Here is a 20,922-nt window from a genome sequence, read left to right on the forward strand (position 1 = left end):
CTCATTGATGCTAAATAACTTGACAAATTAGTGCAAGAAACTAAGTCATCATACAGCTGCGTATGACGAAATTGGATAGTGCATCTCCACAAGTCCGCCATCCCAGGCAAGAGCCCTTAACTGACATATTCAGACTTGTTAGCACCCCGCCACGATGGAAACATCGCATCACCTCTTGAGCGCCATCAATCCGGCGACTGCAAGTTTCCTCACTGATGCCAACAAGAAAAAAATGGATCACTTACCTCTCTCTGACTGTCTTCTTACTTACCCTCCCTCAGTCACCCTTTAGAAGGCAGATCCACACCAAAAATTGGGGGTAATGGATCGGGCGTTGTCGTAGATTAGCCGCATTGGCCGCCCGGCATCCGCTCTTTTGCTTCCTTTCTCTTCGCCGTCTACGGCGTACTTTGGGTGGGCTGGATATCCACAGAGATCCCGGAGGTCTCCAGATGTTCTCGGGGATATCGAAGATTAGTTTGTAGTAAGTCGTGAAATTGGGTATCTTGCCTTTCAACGAACGAACTGGAGAGCAATGAGCCGCTGCACCCATGCGTGCCGCCATCTTGAACTCAAGTTCACAAGTAAAACATTCTATTTAGCAAAAAAAAAAAAGAAGTGTGATTCAAGCAAACCCTTCATAAACATGCTTTATCTTCCGAATGCGTCACGGTAAAGAGTTTAAAAATGGCATAAGATACTCTATGAATCCATTCATGATAATTGTGATATCCAGTAAGGTTTTGTTTGATTTGTTGTGTTTTGGTACTAGTTTTTCTGGCACAAAAACCATCGTTTACTGAATTTCTTAACACGATATTGTAGTGTCACTTTTCTAAACTAATAGTATGTTACCACGGGCTGAAAACAATGATGAAGAGTGTGCATGCCCTCTACTGGCTAAGGCCAAAGTTGACAAATAATTACTAAGCCTTGATTAAAAAACTGAAATAAGCAGAGAATATTGCATACACTAAATTCCTAGAATAAATGTACCCAATTTAGTTTTCACAAATAACCCACCAACAACAACAGCAACATGAGACAACTTGACGGGCCTTCAACCTGCAAGAAAAGACAATTACAGTTGTTTTCTGAAATGAAGACAAACATAAAAGTTACAAATGCCACACACAAACACACACACACGTAGCCATATTTAACTTTAATGTGCACAGCATATTATACAATTAAAGGCAAGGAAAAGAAACAATATTTATAAAAAATATGACCTTTTGAGCCCACTGTGAGGAAATGAACAGCAGGCAGACTGAGAAAGAGTCAAAAGCGTGCAAACGTGAAAAGCTGAGCCTTCTGAAAGATCTCACATTAAGTTTTTAAATGACAACACAAAAAAAGCACCTTTCACTTTGCGTCATCATTTTTTTTTTTTAAGTTGTTAGTTCTTGGTGAAAAAAACGTTAACGTGCAAACCACCAACAACATTTTGCTCACGTACGTGGAAAAAAAAGCTCAAAAGCAAAGCGAGTCCAAGTCAAGTTTTTACATCAAATTTGTTTTTTTTAAGCGAGTGAGTGAGCAGCAGGTTGCGTGTTGAACTCGACGGTGGCGGACGGTGAAAAGAAGGGGCGGCGGCGGGTTCAGTGTGTCGGACTGCAGCAAAGCCAGAGAGGAGGGAAGGGGGGCGGGGGTCTTTTTTGGTGGCTGGAGTGTAAAGGGATTAATTCTTGTTTGGTTTTGGGCGGCGTCAGCAGGATTCGGCCCACTGCCGAGCTAGCGCTACCGCGACCGCCATCCCTCCACAGATAAAACAGGTGAATGTCACTTTGTGTGAAACCAGCAACCACAAAAATAGACTCCACACATGGTAGTGACAAACATAAAACCACAAACGTATTGATCTGCTCACTCCTTAACTCATTGACTGCCATTGAGGACGTCCATTTGGAATGGATGGGACGTCCATCACCGTCAATGGCAGCAAATGAGTTGCAATTTACACTCTGGCCGATTACAAACACAGAGGACAGAGAACGAGGCGTGTTTCACGTGACTTAAGGGTTGAAGCTTTCCACGTTCATTTAGTGGTACCTTGCTTGATTCACCAAATAATTGCTGAAGTTGCCGGCGCTTGGTGGGCTTTTGTGTTTGGGGAGCTAAAAACATGAGGAAAAGCTCTAGAACACAAAGGAATTCAATACCGCCCCTTCCCCGTCCTTCTTTTGGGAATGTCCATCCTGTGATAATGTCCTGTCAGCCTTGCCCACACCCTTACCCGGCCCACCAACCCCCCCGAATCCTCCTCCGGATGACGCCTAGACCTCCTTGACGGTGCTGATCCGCACGCTGCTGAAGCATTTGCCCATGGCCTCAAAGAGCGGGTCGCAGAAGGTGTGCACGCCGATGGAGTAGATGCGGCTGACGCATTGGATCTCGATCAGATAGCTCTTGATGCAAGGCACCACTGCCCAGATGTGCACGAATGACAGGATGGCGAAGAAGATGCCCCACACCAGCGCCAATGGGATGCCAACCAGTGCAGTCAGCAGCCGGTAGCACCAATACTTGGTGACGGTAAAGGTGGTGAAACTGGCCTTCCACACGCCGTCGAAGCTGTACGTGCCCGCCGGTTCGGCGATCACGTCCACAAAGTCCACCTGAGGGGGGGAAGAACACCACAAGATCAATCAATAGATGAACATACAATATACGTATTACATATTTTAAATAGGTAGTGATATGTCATGTTTATAAAGGCAACAAGCCAATGACTATATAGTATATACTATATAGTATATGGTATATAAGTGGCATTTTTGGGAGGGCATATTTGTTATTATTTTATTCCCAGAGTATGGTATTGTGAGACATAACTTGCCAAAATAAGATATCGTACATTCATAAGATAAGATTTTCTGTGACAGCGACAATTGTGGGTCAATTTCTTCAACCTTGAAACTTTCACGCTGGCTTGAATAAGAAGCAGTAACGATAGAATTTTCCTTTCAGCAAACATTGAGCATGTTCCCGTTGAATCAAGCTCACTCCTATCAGCGGACCTTCTCATTTGGGGAAGAGCAAAGGTCACCTTGAAGCGTAAACACATCACGGACACTCCCTATCATTCTTCTCCTTGGCTGGGTGAGTGAGTTCACATCAATATTTATCCTTTTAAACCTTGGACGCCACTCGGTGCTCTCACAGTGGCAACATCCACAAGGTTTTATTATGAATTCCAAAAGTCTCTATAAAGTGAATCCGGCTTTCTTAACAGCCTCATCCAGATTCGACGTCTATCTCGGTCATTGGCACTGAGACAAGAATTCCCTTTTAAAATGAATGTCAATGGCAGTAAAGAAGGGCAAATTGTGGCTTGTAACGAATAAAACATTCCCTTTGAATATCAGCAATGTCTCAAAGTTTTTTTTATGATGACCAATTGGAGTCTTGTGGCAGCATGTGACCATCCCCCACACACCCACATCGCCACGGCAACCATATTTTTGTGTCAAATACTAAAGTGTCATGCTATTCCCAGAGCGCTATCTTCAAACAAAGTGGCGCAGAAGCATGTTAATGGACTCTTGTGTTGCTTTGAGGGTCTCCTTACGTCAAGGGAAGTGTCTGCTCTGCCCACATCCTGTTTCACAATAAAACAATTAACAATACAACACAACAAATCTTACACTATAGTTGGCGCGGCCTTGATGTAAAAAATGTGGCATGGTACTGTCAGGCAATGGAGTGGGGGCCATGTGACATAAAGACAGACAATGGACTGGTCGCCAGCCAACGACACACACACATATGGTGGATCAATCATCTGGTCATTGACAAATGAGCTATTTAGAGCCCGAAATAACGTTTTTTTTTTCTTTTAAACAACTCACACCAGCCAGGTAGAAACTTCATACAGGATGACCGTGACCCAAATTCTAACCCCGAATCTCATAACTGCAAAGCAACTCACTAACCACTTGTCCACCGTGGTGCCAGGCAACTAGCGGATCCCTCGAAGATCTGCACGAATGGCGCTACTCTGGCTATGGAAAGACTTTGTCTTCTGAATGGAAACTCAAAAGCCAGCAAAGCGTGGTTCTGATGCGGCCTTGTGATTGAGACCAGCTGCGGAAGCCGCGGCTCGTTGCCACCAGCCAGCATTTTGGAGTGGGTATGCTTTGTTGTGTGTGTGCGTGGATGTGTGTGTGTGGCTTTCTGGAAGGGCTTCCCTCTATGTGTGCGTGTGTATGTGAGTTTGAGTACTTGGCAGGATTGAGTCAGTGACCTCAAATGGCTAAGCAACGACGTGGAAAAGTTGACGTTCCTGTCCGGAGGCGGGAGCTCCAAAGGTGTTCCTCGTGTTGGAATGCGCCACTGAGGAAGTTCCTTTTTTTTAAAGTAATATCACATACAAAAAGTGGAAGCACAGTTTGGCGTTTGCACGTCGTCAAACAAAAGCTTGATTTGGTTATATTGTGGCCTCTAAATTGGTGTGAATGTTCGTGAAAATGTTTTTTTTGTCAATATGTATGACTGGTTGACTGCTTGACTGGATGGCGACCGGTCCAGGGTGTAGGCCTGCCCCTTTGGATACATCCAGTTTTGTATTACATATAATTAGAGACATAGTAGTGAGTGTAATTAAATGTTTCCACTGGGGATTTTAACATTGCTAAGGAGGTAGGAGAGTGTGACTCATTTTTCAAAAGAAAAACTAAATCAAAGACTGCTAAACTTCTTTTGAATTTTTTGGGGGAAAAATATACTTCAAGTTTGGCATACTCAAATATAAAGTAGTACTTTGAGGGAGTGTATACATAGAAAGATGCTCAAAAATACTTCTTAGAACAAATCCAAAAGATTGGAAGAAGAGCAATTGAATGAAAAAAGTAATGTTAGGAACAAAACCTTTCATTGAACATGTGAAACCATAATTTACAATAATAAAATGTACAAATTAGCAAATGACACAAAATGTTTACATTCAATCAGACTATGCCATGAAGCTAATAGCCACTAGGGGCACGATATTCCAACATCTGATTTCTGATCTCCTATTGGACTAACAGGCAAATTGCAGGCCTGTTGCACATGTTGGACATTTTGAATGTCGTGTGAGCTAGATTAACTTTCCACTTCAAATCGTGCTCATTTGTTTGATTTTTTTTTTCATTCCAAAACTCAGCATGTCTTGTGACAGATGGCAAAGTGTCATCCCAATACAATATCCATCCAATTTTTTGTTGTACGCCATTCACAACTGTAGAGAAAACTCACCTACTTGCTGTTTTAGTGCTTAAACCCAAGATAAAATAATTTTCAATCATTACAGTTGATTATTTACACACTTTATATATCACACCGCCACTATGCCCGATTCGCCATCTTATTAGACGTTGACGTTGAATAAACAGCCATGAGAGACACCACCTGTTGTCGACCACTACTCGCACCCAGACCCTCACGTGTCACCCCACCAGGCCTCACCTCTCAAAGCCAACTCTGAAGGAGTTACAATAATACTATTAAAAAGTTATGAAAGTGAATGAGGGAGATCATATAGCTACATTAGTGCTGTAAAGCAATACATTTTAATACTTTTTAGTGGTTTTGTGTCTATACAGACAGTACATATGGGGATCCCCTGTATGTCTACTGGTTCTTCCTATTGAATTTTTTTAGTGGGTTTAAAAGAGTCTGGAATGTATGCACCGCGATAAAGTGTGTTCACCATGATAATGCTGTCATCGGGGTGGTCACATGGGAAGTGGGAAGGAAATTTAGCGGGGTGTGGCAACTTTCAGGATGCAATCCTTTCGCACAACATGGGTGTTTCCCTGCTTTTCCAGGCTTTTCAAACACACAGACACACACACACACACACACACACACACACACACACACACACACACACACACACACACTCCCACCTCATCAATGCCAGTTGACAACAGGTGGCGCCACTCCTCCACTGCCTGTATTCATTTGAACCAAACTAAATGAAAGCTTCCATTAAAAAAAAAAAGTTGACCACTCCATCAATTGGTTCAATTGGTCATTTCATCCCATTAACTTTCCAACCCAGCACAAAAAAATCACCAAATCTGTGTAGATGAATACAAAGTCATGATAAAAAGCTCACCTTGACCACATCGTCGTTGATGTTCTTGGGATCTCTGTTGACCAAGTCGATCTCTTTGGTGTGTATGTCCTCCATCATGGCTTTCTCGTTAAGGCTGTCGTTGTCCATGTCGCTGTCCTGTTTCTTGTTATTCGGCTTGTAAATGTTGCCTTGCTTTCGGATGAAGGGCGAGTGCACAAACTCCTGGGTGAGACGAAGAGGGAGTGAGGAGGAGGTGGAGGAAGGATTGAGAGAGAGAGAGAGAGAAAAAGAGAGACAGAGAGAGTGGAGTAGTGGCTGCACTGGGTGGAGCACGGCCACACCCCTCTAAACAGCCGCAAGGGGTCCTCGCCCCCCACTCACATGTGCAATGGACCTGCTTTTCTTTTCCTCTGAGAAATTACGCCTCAGAAAACACCTCCAAAACTTTCAACCAGCATGCTGTAAAATCATCCACAAGAGGCTTCTTAGACTCTTAAACTTTCCAGGAGAGATTTTTTTCCAAGGCCTCCCCTCATTATCGTATACATAGCTACTGCATAGAGCCCAGGAAAATGTCCAAAAGTCCTCATTTGAGGGGAAAACTGTTGTAATGTTGTTTAAAGTGGTAACAAAGGCACCATTTTGAAACTTACATTTATTTATTTTCAGTTGGGACGTAGAGAGTGTATTTTTTTTCTGTCAAAGTAAATTTTGCAAGTATTCAATTTGAATAACTCATTCATTCATTCCCAAGGTTTGCGAGGGGTGTTGGAGCCTGTGCACAGTAGGTTGCTAGCCAATCGGAACTGTTTGCACAAATACAGGGAAAGTACACATGCATTTCTTTAAAAATGTTTTAAAATGGACATAAAAGTTACATTAAAAAAAGAACGATCTCAAAAATAAACGCAATATATTGCACTGCACCTTAAATGTTAAAGAGAACACAACTATACTTTTACTTGACAACAATAACAAAAACAACAGCAAAACAAACTTTTAAGGATCACCAATTAAGCAGTCATTCAACAAATGGAATAAAGAATAAAAAGCTCCAAATGCACGAGGCTGGAAAGCAGCTCGTGACTGATTCTGCAAGCTTTTACAGCATATTTGCGCACTTTTAACTGAAATTTTACGCACGGAATGCTCAGGCGCAAAAATTCCGTCAAATCTAGCACTGTCGCTCTAATGTGCATCCGCCGAGGGTCCTTCAAATTCAGTCAGCCGGTGCGAGAGAACAGGGGGGTTTACAACGAATAGTGCAATCGGACGACCCGCAGTGCCCACTCGTACCTCCTCGGGTTCGGTGCTCTTCGGTCCTCCTGCCATGAAGTCTTCCTCCTTGTGGCGACAAAAAGGGAATCCAACAGCCGCGAGGTGTGGAGGAAAGAGGGGTGTGTGTGTTTGTGTGTACCCGTGTATGTGCCTGTGTGCATGTTTGTGCACGTGTATAAGTGTGTGTGTGTGTGTGTGTGTGTGTGTGTGTGTGTGTGTGTGTGTGTGTGTGTGTGTGTGTGTGTGTGTCTGTGTGTGTGTACGTGTGTGTGATTGTGTGTACGTATGTGTCTGTGTGTGTGTTTGTTTGTGTTTATGTGTGTGTGTGTATGTTTGTGTGTTTGTGAATGTGTGTGTACGAGTGTGTGTACGTGTGTGTGTTTGTGTGTGTGTACGTGTGTGTACGTGTGAAGATGTGTGTGTGTGTGTGTGTGTGTGTGTGTGTGTGTGTGTGTGTGTGTGTGTGTGTGTGTGTGTGTGTGTGTGTGGGTGTGGTCGCAGGGTGCTTCCCACGGTGATTTATCCCCGACCTTTCCACCCCCCGAACGTGATTTGAATGGGATGGCAGGAAGCCTCGGAGGAGGATCACGATGGAGTGATGTGATCTCTGATGTCAAAAAGTGTGTGCGCGTGTGCAGAGGGTAAAAAAAAAAAATGGCATGGAAGAGTTGCTCGCAGGAGGCCGAGCACAAGAGCCTTCTTGTCGCCCCAGAGGTGGGCGTTAATTGGAAGAGACAAGGTGTTTATATACGGGCCGTTCTGCACAAGCCAGATCAAGTGGAGCACACACTTGGCCAAATGGAGCAAAAATTTGCCATGGATCCACTTTGAGGGATGTTTATAAGGGCTGCATTCAAGAAATCGCCTTGATTTCCGAGTCCAAATCCTACCGGCTCATTGTGTAAAGTCAGAAATGAGAGTAACAACCCAGTACAGTACAATAACTTTATTTATATTAGTAGTATATTCACAATCAGACAAAGAAATACAAAGCTTTTGTCATCTTCTTCCTCATTCTTCTTAAAATATATTTACAACCAACATCACATATTATTTATGACGCCTTTTTATGGCTGTAGGACCTGTGTCTCAACAATTTTGTCAGTTAAATAAAATACAAACAAGCTTGCACCCAAATAAAGTTCAACCACACGCCACTTGGACATGCTAAGCCTATCTTTGCGTGTCTCCAAAAACAGCAAAATATAACAGAGTAAATCACAATGGAACATTATGTTGGTGGAACATAATTGAAGAAGCAAAAACGTCCATTTTGGCAACATCTCTATCAGGATTCCATCTAGTGGTCCGTGTATTGGACGCGAACTGAAGACAAGCTCTTACCAAAGCTATGGAAAAACGGGACGACTAACGTGTCGGTTAGGCTCCTCCAAACCACCTGCAAAGATGGCAGCAAGACCAAGAAGCTGCGGATGCTTGGGATCACCAGCCTGGTAAGACCAAAAGAAAATGGTGAGTGAATGCCAAGTCAAATTCAACACAGACTCGGTTAAATAGATTAAATTAAATTCATGGGAGAAATGCTGAAACCTGAGAGAAACAATTTGTTAATTTCGCATAACCCGATATTTTAATCTAAAGAAACATTGACAATCTTTTGATTTTGATTGGCAGCAGGCTTGATTTCACTAGGATGAACTCATTCTGTCAATGGCGGCAAGTGAACACTAGTTCAAATGAATTAAATGTGTATCCCCATTGATTGCATTCAAATGAGTGAAGAAGAGTCATCGATTTGGAAACTGGACTGTCCGTCCCTTCAAAAACATGGCCACCTGAAAGCCAGCTTTCTGTCCACCCTGCGGGAACTTCCTACCTCCAAGATGGCCACTGAGAAGACTGTCAAATACCATCCTGTCTGTTTTTTGTGTGTTTTTTTTCCCTTCTGCCTCCTCAGTGGAACGTTTTTTTTTTCTTGGCACGTTTGCAAGCCCTTTCCAAATGCCCACTTTCTGGCAGGTGACGACAAGCATTTCACATCAATGTGCCCTCTCTTTGAGTTAGCTGGCTGCATCCAGGTGGCTTTTAAGATGATGTCATCATCCCCTCATGCCGTCTCCCAATCGTAATTAATGAAGGTAGAGAAGGGTTCACTATTTTTGAAAACGTGACATCATTTTTTAAACGGAACTTGTGTCAATGTTTGCCTTGGAAGCTTGGGCAAGCATCCCATAATAGTCTCTCAGCTTTGCAAGTTTACATAGGTTTCTCGTTTTTCAACATACACATGGGACACAAAGGAAACCACTTAATACATAAGCTTTGCATAAAGCTAGCCGGAAATTTAATGCTGGGTTTGGATTGACTTACTGTTTCCATCATAATAAACTTTGTTTTAGAAATTAGGATTTGGTTCTCGTAAGGTGAAGAATTGTACTATATCATTTTCATATTCTTTATTTAAAATATATAAAGAAAATCACCTTATTTTTACACAGTATGTACTAGTTGATATTGAGGGTTGCCTACCAGATGTGCACGAGGCTGAGGACCGCAAAGACAATTCCGAGGAGGAAGGCAAGGGGCACGGCCAACAGTGCCCCGAGAAGGCGGTACAGGCCCAATTTGACCACCTCGAACGTGACGTGGCTACAAATCCATACCCGGTCAAAAGTCCGAGCAGACTCTGGCTCGGCGATGACGTCGCTGAAGCCCACCTGACCACAAACAAATGACAACTGTTCGGTGAGCGCCAACTTGGACATCAACTAAATTGTTGAAAACAATCACAAGACTGCTCACATGTTTCAAATTTTACTTAGCATTCATTCGCTTTTCATATCACTTATCCTCACAAGGGTCACAGGGGGTGCTGGAGACCCTGAATGGGTGGCCAACCAATCGCAGGGCAGAGAGAAAACAATTCACATTCACACTCATACCTAGGGGCAATTTAGAGTGTTCAACCATCCTACTATGCATGTTTTTGGAATGTGGGAGGAAACCGGACCACCCGGACTAATGAAATTCAATATTTTCTATATTTGGGAAGACATCAAAATATGAAAATGTACTAAATAGTCTTTTTGTGCATGCAAAAAATCTACTAGAATAACCTGCCTATCAGAGGTCAACAATGACATGACGTCACAGTAGCCCACCTGACCCACCCTGCCTTAACCCATACGTCACATTTCTAAACAGTGGGAGGCTGAATTAGTTCCTTTTGTTTTTACCTGGAGGTGTGCGTTGACTTCTTCAGGGTCCCGGTCTTCACGCGGAGACGCAAAGACGTGCCCTTTCCGTGACAGGATGGGTTCAATGGACCTGTTGAACTCATCCTCGTCCATGATAATGCTCATATCCGACTTCTCCTTCTCCACACCCATGTCGCTCCCGGTTGGAGTTCGAGCTCAAATCAGCGAGCGGCTCCGCTCGTGTGCGGTGGGAACACGAGCGTGAGCGGCAGGCAGGACGCGGGCGGGCAGGCAGGCAGACAGGCACCACCCCCGCCTGCTCACTGGGCAAGTAGCGTGGAGCCCGACGGCGACACAACAAGCTCCTGCACGGTAGTCAGTGTTCAACTAGATTCTTTGGAGGAGACTTGTGAAAAATACTTGTCCTCTACTTTAATCTGATTACTATGTGTAACCTTTCAAAAGATGACCTTGTATAAACATTCCACTTTAATTGCATCTGCCAAAAAGAAATGTAGGGGCCTAGTGTTGGACTGGTAAGCATGTCGGGCTCACAGTTCAGGAGTTGAGGGTTTGATTCCAGGTTGGTCCTCCTTAATGAAGATAAAAAAATCAGGCCCTGAGGATGAAAGTACACAGGAAAAGATTTAAAGCCTCCACTGTAAAACCCTTTCTCACAATATTATGACTTTATAGGACTGGGAAAAGGGTGCAGCCAAATGTTGAGAGAACAATTTCCATGACATTTCTACTTTAGGGTTTTTTTTCTCTTCGTTCTGCACAGTGCTCTTTTCATTTCTGTATCACAATGACATGGTTTGTCAAAAATGCTTTATATATCAACAAAAAAACTATTTACAATGTAAGAAATGGATTGCGAAAACTTTTAGCATGTTATAATGTTATTTTTTGTGTGTAGTGCAGCCATGGCAACGGATATGTGGTTCACTTTGCATGCAGTTGTTAATGTGGCATGTTTTTGTGTCCCCATCACATTCTGGAACAATCTGTGGTCCTGTGTATGTGTGTTGTGGTGGTGGTGGTGGGTCAAAAAAGTGGGCCATCGCTGTGAGTGACAGATAAGCAGAAACGCATCAGGCGCAGAAATCTGGTTGAACCCATCCGACAGGAACAATAGAAGAACACAATGGTGCTGGATTAAAAGGAAAAACTCACTTGGAACACAGGGATTGAGTGAGAGGGGAGTGGCTTGAGTAGCCCTTTACCTCCCTCACTCAAAAAACATTTTGAAAGCAAAAATCTCTAAGGACAAAACCATATAAGAAGGTTTCTAAGAGAGGTTCATGCTAGTTTCATTCACATACTCACTTTTGACACACTTGATGTCTAGACAGTCAACTTTATGTAGCCTTCAGTCAAGTCTAAGTACTTGAACTTTGTCAATAGAGAGAATTTCACCATCTGAGTGTTTGTCAACACTCTTCCCAGTTTAACATTGTGTTTATGATCATCTATTTACTTCTACTGGCACATGCTACATTGTCTTGCATAAGTTATATTGGCACTTATTTAAGAAATTCCAAATAAGATACTTGCAGCAAGCAGAGCTGTTTTTTTTAATGTTACAACTAAAACCAACATGCTGTGACCTGTCAAATTTGCACTTACTTTCCATGGCCCGAAGATATAAGCTTTCATCATCATTTTTAAGATTCCTTGATGAGTTACACTTTAAGATCATTGTCGAAAAGACCAGTTGGGACTTTTTGAAAATAAAACCTAATCCTTTGACTTAAATTATAGCAAAATTTCAATGTTTTGTTTGGGTTGCAGCGACTTATACCCAAAATGCCGGCTTCCGTTATCTGGGATGAGCTCCAGCACCCCTGTAATCCGGGTGGGGATAAGTGGCATAGCCATACACACTCACACTCATAGCTAGGAATGATACAGATAGTTCATTAAGCCTACCATTCCTGGTATTGGAATATAGCAGGAAACCGGAGTACCCAGAGAAAACCCACATAAGCAAGGGGAGAACATGCAAATCCTCTGGGGATTAAACCTCTCAGAACTATAAGGGCGACATGCTAACTACTCTTCCTCTGCGTTACCATTGTGAAATATTCTATTTTAAAAATTAAAATTATGTATGGAGGTGAAACACACTGATATACGAATCATTTGGAAAATGTAGCAATGGGCCTCAATGTGCTTTTGTGTGCCATTATCATCTGTCACTCAAGCACATTTTCCAATGAGAAATCATCTTTCAGGATCGTAACACCTTGCTCACCACATTCCTGACCTTGACACATGCACACACGCATATAGTTGTAACAGAAAACTGGTTAAATAATGCTCTTGTTCTTGCTTTAGTCTGCCTGGGGCAAGCACTGGAATGCATGCAGGGCCTGACTGGCTCTCATTTGACAACAACAGCTTGTGTGCGTGTCAAGCTCAGTGCTAGAATGTTCCCCTTCACAAAAAATAATGCTGTTAAGTGAAGAGAAACGAAGAAAGAAAATAGATGAGGGGGGAAAAGCATAAGCTTGTGAGTAAAGGACGCATGGTGTCCACTCAATTGCTGAATGAAAAATGAACAAACACCAAACTAAGAAGAACTCAGTAGACTTCCACATTTGTCATTTCCATTCCCAAAGGAATTCATGCAAAAAAAGCTCCAAAAAAATCATAGCGCAACATTTTTAAGCGGCCTGCAAGTACAAAATGAAGAACCATTTTGAAATTTTTAAATGATATAGTAGTCACTAGGGTCCAAACTTTGACCATCATGAACACTTGTTACCAGTACATATGTCGCAAGTGAACATTATCTCCCAAAAAATAGTTTAGTTAGGAAAATACACAAATGCCAATCCCACACAACAGCACATTAGTGATTGTACACATGAATATTAGCCCACACATTACAATTACACATGGACAAGTAACCCCAACACATATGTGGTACATACATGCAATTCACAGACACTTATAAACACACAAGTGTGTGACAGTGTATGAACACACACACACAGACATAAACTGTAGTTTTCCACAGGCCTGCGATCCAGGCGGGTGAATGCTGCTTTGATTTGCACGTGTGGAATCGTCTCCAAATGGGCACAAAGCTTCTTTTAAGACGCTAGTGAAAATGTGAACATTTTGCTTTGAGAGTCTCGTGGGTTATGAAGAAAAATAGCAAAGAGTACCCAAACTATAAGAAATGAACAAATGACTATGTTTCTTGTCAAAACTCATTTTCAGAGTGACATTCTTCCTCTTTTAGACTTTTCAGGTGGGTAGCCATGGCAACACAATGGGGCAATCCACCGGTAAGGAGGAGTTTAAGGGGTGGCAGACGCCCCAGCAAAAGCATGCCGCAGGGTTTTTCTGGGGTAAAAAACGTCCTGACTTGCTCTGTAATTATGACTCATCATTCCACACACACTAAGAGACACACATACTTGCCAACTAACACACTTACTTGCTCTCATGCACTCTCTCACATACTCTCACATATATCTCAAACTATGTAAATATACTCACACTGTTGCTTAGACACTTATATAGAAACACAAGCCACATACAATAAAAATATCCTGATGAAATAGAAATAAGATGTCCCAGTACTTTTTTCCTTGTGTATTTTTATCATTAAAACCATTTCTGCTGTGTGTGTGTCCCAATACATTTGGCCACGTTATGCATTCCCACATTGTTGTCTCCCAGTAGTTCCTCAGCCAGGCTGGAAGTCACAGAGGGCGTGTTTTATTGTGGTGGTCCGGTCTCCAAGGAAACATCTCCAAGCTTTTGGTCCTGCATGCTTGTCTAGCCTCCGCCTTATTTGGAGCGAACGCTTCCTGAACGTGCGCCAGGAAAGTGTGCGTCCCCACTAACTCGACTGGGATGCTGGGAAGAAAGTCAGCCAGGGGAGGAGGGAGAGCTTTTTATAGACCACAATGCACTTGAACGTGTAACCCTTGCAAGAGTAGGAAGAAGGAAAACCGCTATAGGTTTACTCAAAGAAAATAGAGGAAAGCAATGTGCGGACCTTAAAAACCTTCAATAGGGGATCAACGTTCAAAATTTCAACATCTTGGACAGTATTAAAATAAGTCTACCACTGGTAATGTTCACATGTTCCGCATTGGAAATAATGTGTCGTGTTTTTTCTTTTGCTATTGGCTGCCAACAGTGATGTTATCGTAATTTTATCGGCGATGTAGTATCAGACTGAGGGGACCTGAGGGTCTGCGATAAAGCCGCCACTCGTAACAATGACAACAAAGCGCACAGTTCCTGTTTGCTTGGATCAATTAGCCGGCCATTAGCGCACAAAAAGGAACTCTCGTTATCGGAGCTACTACACACTTCCTGAATGTTGTGCATGTTTGTGCATGAATTCCTACAGTGTGAACTCATACAAGACATGGTCGGGCATTGATTTTGCTATTTTAGTGACCAGAAAGGGTGCTATTTGATGCCTTTACTAATTTGGTATGCAAATCACATACATGTTTTTTACCTTTTGAAATATTAGGTGACTTTTAATCTAAATAATGGAATGTTCAATTTTCTTTCAATTTCATTCGTAGTGTTGGAATGTTTAAACTTTTTTTCCTCATTGAACAAGTCACCATTCTTCCCGGGCCTGCATGGGTTTCCTCTGGGTATTATATAGAGAATTAGATTTTCATGGTTTCACAATTTAACAAATCGCGTAAGTAGTTTAATTGTAATGTAATTTGCATGACTTATTCATTTGGTCATCATTGTGCTGATGCTTTTGTTAGAAAACCATCATTTAGTTTTTTTAGGAGCATTTAAGAAGAATTGACCAATTTTGACCAAAGTCAAGTGCAGGTTCAGACATTATACTGGTCCTCCTCTCTTTGCTTTTGCAACTAATGAGCAACATTCCCAGTAAAAAAGGAGGTGACTTGTCAAGAGAAAACCGCTCCCTTGTTATCTTCATTGGAAACCTGATGGGTGTGTCTCAAAACAGCTGCCAAAGCACCTGCCTAAAAGTGAGCACTAATCTGTCATTCATAGAAGTAAACAAATCTGCCAAATAGTGAGCAACGCAACCAAATAAATTCAATTAAGACCTCAATATCTTCACAAAACAATGACTATTTCAACAAAGTCTAATGTAGAGACGACAGTCCCTTAACGGGCTAAAGAGTATATATAAACAAAATAAACCTATAACATACCAAATCTATTAAAAGGAAGTATTCATTTGTTCACTTTCAATACCACTTTACTACTCCTTATAATCTAAGAAACTAATGGTATGAAATTTAAACGGAATAACATTCAACAAAAGTAAAAAAGTACTTTTCCTGTATTTGGACACAGCACCTCTTGTGCGTGAAACTGTGTAAACTTTCACTCTTTCCTGTTCCTTTTAAACTTGAGCTTGACACTCCATTTGTGTTGAAAGAATAAACAAAGCAATCCACAATTGGAACACAGCCTCTCTACCAGGGGTGTCCAAACTTTTTCCCCCGAGGGCCGCTTTGAGAAAAATCTACTGATAGTATACACATTTGTACATAGTTACATGAATCTGCTCCATATATTGAATATTTCATTTACCAAATTTGAGGAGAAAAGGTAATGTAAGAAGATACTCACACAAATTCCCCAGAGTTGATGTCAGTGGGAATTCTCCTGTATTGGCAGCCAGCTTTTTTCCGCCCCATTCTGACAGGTGGAATGTTGTGATGCAGTTGCCATAGCAACAGAAGGCTTCCACAAGGACCTCTTGATTTCTACCTGGTGGAAGTTTAGCTGTGGAAAATGTTGGAGGAGACCTGAGTTTATTGCTTTGGTGAAAAGAATAAGGCATTCATCTCTTTTGCAATTATTTTTTGTTCAATTAAGATGTAAAAGGGTTTGTTAGTGGGCAACAGATCCTTGTGAGGAGAGTCAGAAGAGGAAATGAATGAAGGAATAAAACGATTACCAGGATTTTCCGTATTGTTTTTTTCATTCATCTCTGTTGTCTGATATCGTGTGTAGTCTTTATCAATAGTGTCTAATAAAAAGTTACTAGGTTTTACATGCAGAAAGTACTACATTTTGGTATCCCGGCTCATATTTTAGCCCATGTTCAAAGATTCAGCATGAGTGTGAAAAGCCACAATTGACGATTAAGCGTTTCAAGTGAACTGGAGTGGCTCCTTAAATAAATGACTTCTGTTAAAAGTAGCTCGTCAAAATCTTTGAACACGAGGCACGGGTAGCGAAACACGGAATGATGTCGTCCACCACATGCGTGCGGGAATTCCATCCGCCTTGGAAACGGGGGAGAGTTTGTCAAAAGGGCCGACAGGGAAACCCTCTCATCCCAAGGAATTCCTTCCAAAGCCGCTCACCACACACATAAAGACGTGCATTGACACACACACACTCTGGCTGACACAATCTTACATCTGCTCCACTAAGAAGGAAAACCCTTGAGAAGCCACATACAACGTCCAACACAGGGTTTTCCCTCACACTCCCTTGTCCACGGCGTGTCCTGAGTATTGTGTTTTCCGGAGCCCCCCTCCCTGAACCTGCAGCCCACACCAAGCTAAACGACACACCAGAGAGGGTCCTCTTGGCCCCACTTAAAGAGACAGGATTCAGCTGGCTGCTTCCATCTATTGTTCCAGCGAGGAAATAATACGCCGACAAACATCCCAGCTCCCAAAAGCAAAAGGCCGGAATATTGTGATGCTTAAGCGGAAAAAAAAATAATCACAAAAGATCCTGAAGACCCCCTAGAATAAAGTAGTTAAGGAATAGCTGCTCCTGACGATAGTTTTTTTTTCTGATGTCATGATATTTAAAAATCAAGACATCTAGACAAACAATGGACAAAAATATATATATATATATTGCCATATTTTACAATGAATCTGACATCACAGTACCACAAAAACTATTCATTATTCAGCATATACAAAGTAAATATGATTAATAAAGTACTGTGCATATTTGATTATAAACTATTGATATCTTTACATGAACATTAAATCCTAACAATCAAATCATACATCAGAATCACGATCGCAACAAAATATAGTATCCCGATGGTGATATTCCCTCTGTCTTCAGAGGGGAAAATATTCAGAAAGCACCTGAGAACTGGAATGTCCTGACAGGCCCAAGGAAAATATCTGAAACAATGTGTGGAGATGAGAAACTGGGCCGGGCTCGCAAACTCACACAATGGCCACACAGTACACTAAAACACACACATACACATACACACATTCCTCGTGAAGCTCCATGGAGCTTGCCTTTGTAGCTTTGTTTTATTTATTGGAGCCATTCTGGAGGTCAAAGTGGATTCTGACGGGAGCACTGAACCTCCTCTTCATGCCCTAAAGACATATTACCTTGTCTCTGAATGACATGAGAATATGTGCGCCACCCAAAGGGGCAAGTCCCATCATCAAAATAGAGGTAAAATCTTTAGATTTGGGGAAAACTCCATTGGAGTTGGCTCAGAGGTGCCCCCTGGAAATGGTCAAAATCCTTTGAAACAGCAGAAATGCATCTGCTTCCTGTCATCACTAGTAATGTTTCAACACAACATCACTGACATGGAATATGTCGGCCGCAGTACCACCTAGAGACAGGAAGGTAAAAGGCGGCGAGTGGGTGCGGTGTTCTGGGCTTTCTGGTGGGCTTGGGAATGTCTTCAGAGGGCGCAAGGAAGAATTTTCCAATGTTGAACTGGTTACGCCGTGACATCTCCGGATTAGCGGGAGGGAGTGAGCTGAACATTTTCCAAACAATTCCCTCCCCTCTGACCAGAGAGTGGAAAAAGTTTACGATGACTTCATTGGTAAGATTGTTTTCCAGAGGCATAGTTTTGCGTGTCAACAATTTTCAAGTTGGGGCAATCACTGGCAACATTCATGCTGATCACATTGTGTAAAGTGTTATTGAAGGCCTTACTTCTGGAGTGACCATGTTTTCTTCCAGTTCATTTGAGAGTTGGTAACAGGTAAAACAGATTGGGAAAGTAATCACCAAATTACCAGACATCATGGAACTCTTGGTAGGATTAGATGTCTGATAATCTAGGCAGACATATTTCCATACAATATTAAGTATAGTTGTGCCTCTAGATTCAAGTTCAATTTGTTGTTTTATGTTGCTTTAAAAAGTTCTTCCACTGCTATCAGTCAATTACAGCCTTCATATTCAACTAAGTACAGTAAAAATAAAAACTACTGAATTTTAACCTTAAAATTCTTATACTAACCCATAGCCTAACACTAAACTGAACTGTCATGATACATTTGAAGATTAAAAGTTGGATTTCTCACATTTGTCCTCCAACTTCTTACTGAAAGTAAAACATACAAGCCTAGTGACTGATGTTATTCCAGCTGTAGTCCTAAGAATTATAAAAACTACACCACACTGTTTTGTCTGTTTTGCAGGCATGATAGCGATGCTGCAAAGAGGTGGAATGAAAGGTTGGGCCGGTTTGGCTAAAACTCACAACACACTAACCTGAGAGGCATGCTGGGAATGAAGTAAACTGGATATACACGCTAAATAGGAAATGATCACAAATGGCACTGTCACACTATCCATACACTTCTACAACTCTGTTGTTGAAACCAATTGTCACTGTCCAAAGGTTGACTAGCAACAACTAGCGTCCTCTCCAGGTAGTGCGGTTAGTAAAAAAAAGAAATCCATTTTGAATGTTTGGGGGAGGAAGCTTCCAGTAGGAGAGTTGTCATTCCAGGAGCGCATCTTTGACCTGCTCTGGTTTTCTTTTGACCCCAGATCATCCCATATTAAAAACTAATGAGGGCAAACCAGATAAGTACCTTCTCCTCCTCCTCTTTCTCTTCTGTGTAGAAGTTTAACAGTGTATCCATGAGGGAGTCAGGAATGTGTTGAATCCTTGTATGGGCATAAACATGGAACGGGACCTCAATCTGTCTCTGCTACTATGTATAATATTCGACTCGCAAAAATGGAGGATGAGGAGCACAATTGCTCACGCTTGTTTTGACAACCTGCAAGATCAGGATTGAAAAGAAACATGGAAACTGATTAAAATGAAATATCAACAGGCAAACAAACAACACATTGTTAACAAAGCCTCAAGAGCAACATGGGATTCAGTAGTATCTTGTTCAACATGGCGACAATGGTGGCCACAACCTTTGACTATTCTGACCACCAACCAGACTGTTGACATTAAACAATGACCTACTTAAAAGCAGTAACAGACAAACTGAATGATTTTCATTTACTCAACCACCATTCAATTAATAACATGCCAACCAACCAAAACTCTTTGACTGAAGAACCACTTTCCCTATATTAACTGACTGAATAATTCCTTACAATATAAAAACAGTCACTATTAAGAACCTCAACACATCTTTTTAATCCTTTCCCATCACCACGTAGTACTCCCAAATTCCGAGAGTGGACGGCAACACCTCGTGACCCACCACTCACCTCACTACCTTTGACCTCAAGGGGTGCGCCAATGCCAAAATCCACTCTTGCATGGACCAACCCTTACATGTAGGTGACACACACACACACAAACACCATACATTTATGTTACATTCTCATTGTACTGTGTTTTTGCAGGGAAAAAAAGGCCATCCGCAAGAAAGGGGCGGTGCACTACCTCTGGCCTTTCATTCTTAGCGGTGGTAATGAGTCAAGCAAACAGCTGTATTGTGTTTGCACAATACAATGGAAGCACTCATCACTGTGTTGTCGTATGGGAGAACGGTGCACTCACATTTTTACACCCGCCGGTGAAGGTCCTTGAACACTTTGTATGATTGTTGGGAGTTTGGAGTGTGTGGAATTTTGCTGCAAACCATTTCCAAATTTCCATGTTTGCTAGTGCAGCACAGACAATACCAGGAAAGGGAAACTTGTCATGTGGATCGCATGCAGGCAAGCGTCTGTTACTTACAAACAAGTAGTAACACAGTCTGACCTTAAAACCATCATTCATACTTAAGCAGGTACATATATTTTCACTAAAATAAAAGGATGTTGGGAAAAAAAATCTACATTTAACATTACTCTTTTAAAATTTTAACATATATTATAGGTATATAATATAATAGAAAATGAAGTGAGATCAGTCTTCAGGATGTGGGAGGAAACTGGAGTACCCGGACAAAACCCACAAACGCCCAGGGAGAACATGCAAACTCCATATAGGTGGACCAACCTGGATTTAAACCCAGGTCCCCAACTTGTGAGGCCGATGCGCTAACCACTCATCCGCCCCATTCTAGTATAATTGTATTGATAATTGCTCATGAGTCAATGTGCTAACAAGAGACCATGAACTACATTTGAGCATGTTCAGTTATCCAGTCATATCACAACTGGGCGAGAAAGGTAGCGATGACTGCTTGTGCCCTGGGCGGGTCCCTCCAAGAGTACAAAGGT

At 42.0% G+C, this 20,922-nt stretch overlaps 2 protein-coding genes across 2 annotated transcripts; both read right to left on the reverse strand.

Moving 5' to 3' along the window:
- Positions 1-1,150: 1,150 nt before the first annotated feature.
- Positions 1,151-7,476, reverse strand: LOC144193305 (caveolin-1-like). The gene is made up of 3 exons (XM_077712118.1): positions 7,361-7,476; positions 6,104-6,286; positions 1,151-2,618 (listed from the first exon to the last, which is right to left on the reverse strand). The coding sequence occupies exons 1-3, from the start codon at positions 7,394-7,396 to the stop codon at positions 2,277-2,279; spliced, it is 561 nt and encodes a 186-aa protein (XP_077568244.1). The 5' UTR covers positions 7,397-7,476; the 3' UTR covers positions 1,151-2,276.
- A 797-nt stretch (positions 7,477-8,273) lies between these two features.
- Positions 8,274-19,091, reverse strand: LOC144185021 (caveolin-2-like). Its single transcript, XM_077710449.1, has 5 exons — positions 18,991-19,091; positions 16,108-16,263; positions 10,540-11,119; positions 9,833-10,020; positions 8,274-8,793 (listed from the first exon to the last, which is right to left on the reverse strand). The coding sequence occupies exons 3-5, from the start codon at positions 10,690-10,692 to the stop codon at positions 8,643-8,645; spliced, it is 492 nt and encodes a 163-aa protein (XP_077566575.1). The 5' UTR covers positions 10,693-11,119; positions 16,108-16,263; positions 18,991-19,091; the 3' UTR covers positions 8,274-8,642.
- Between the last annotated feature and the right edge of the window lie 1,831 nt (positions 19,092-20,922).

Source organism: Stigmatopora nigra, chromosome 2, assembly GCF_051989575.1.
Source record: "Stigmatopora nigra isolate UIUO_SnigA chromosome 2, RoL_Snig_1.1, whole genome shotgun sequence".
NCBI lineage: Eukaryota > Metazoa > Chordata > Actinopteri > Syngnathiformes > Syngnathidae > Stigmatopora > Stigmatopora nigra.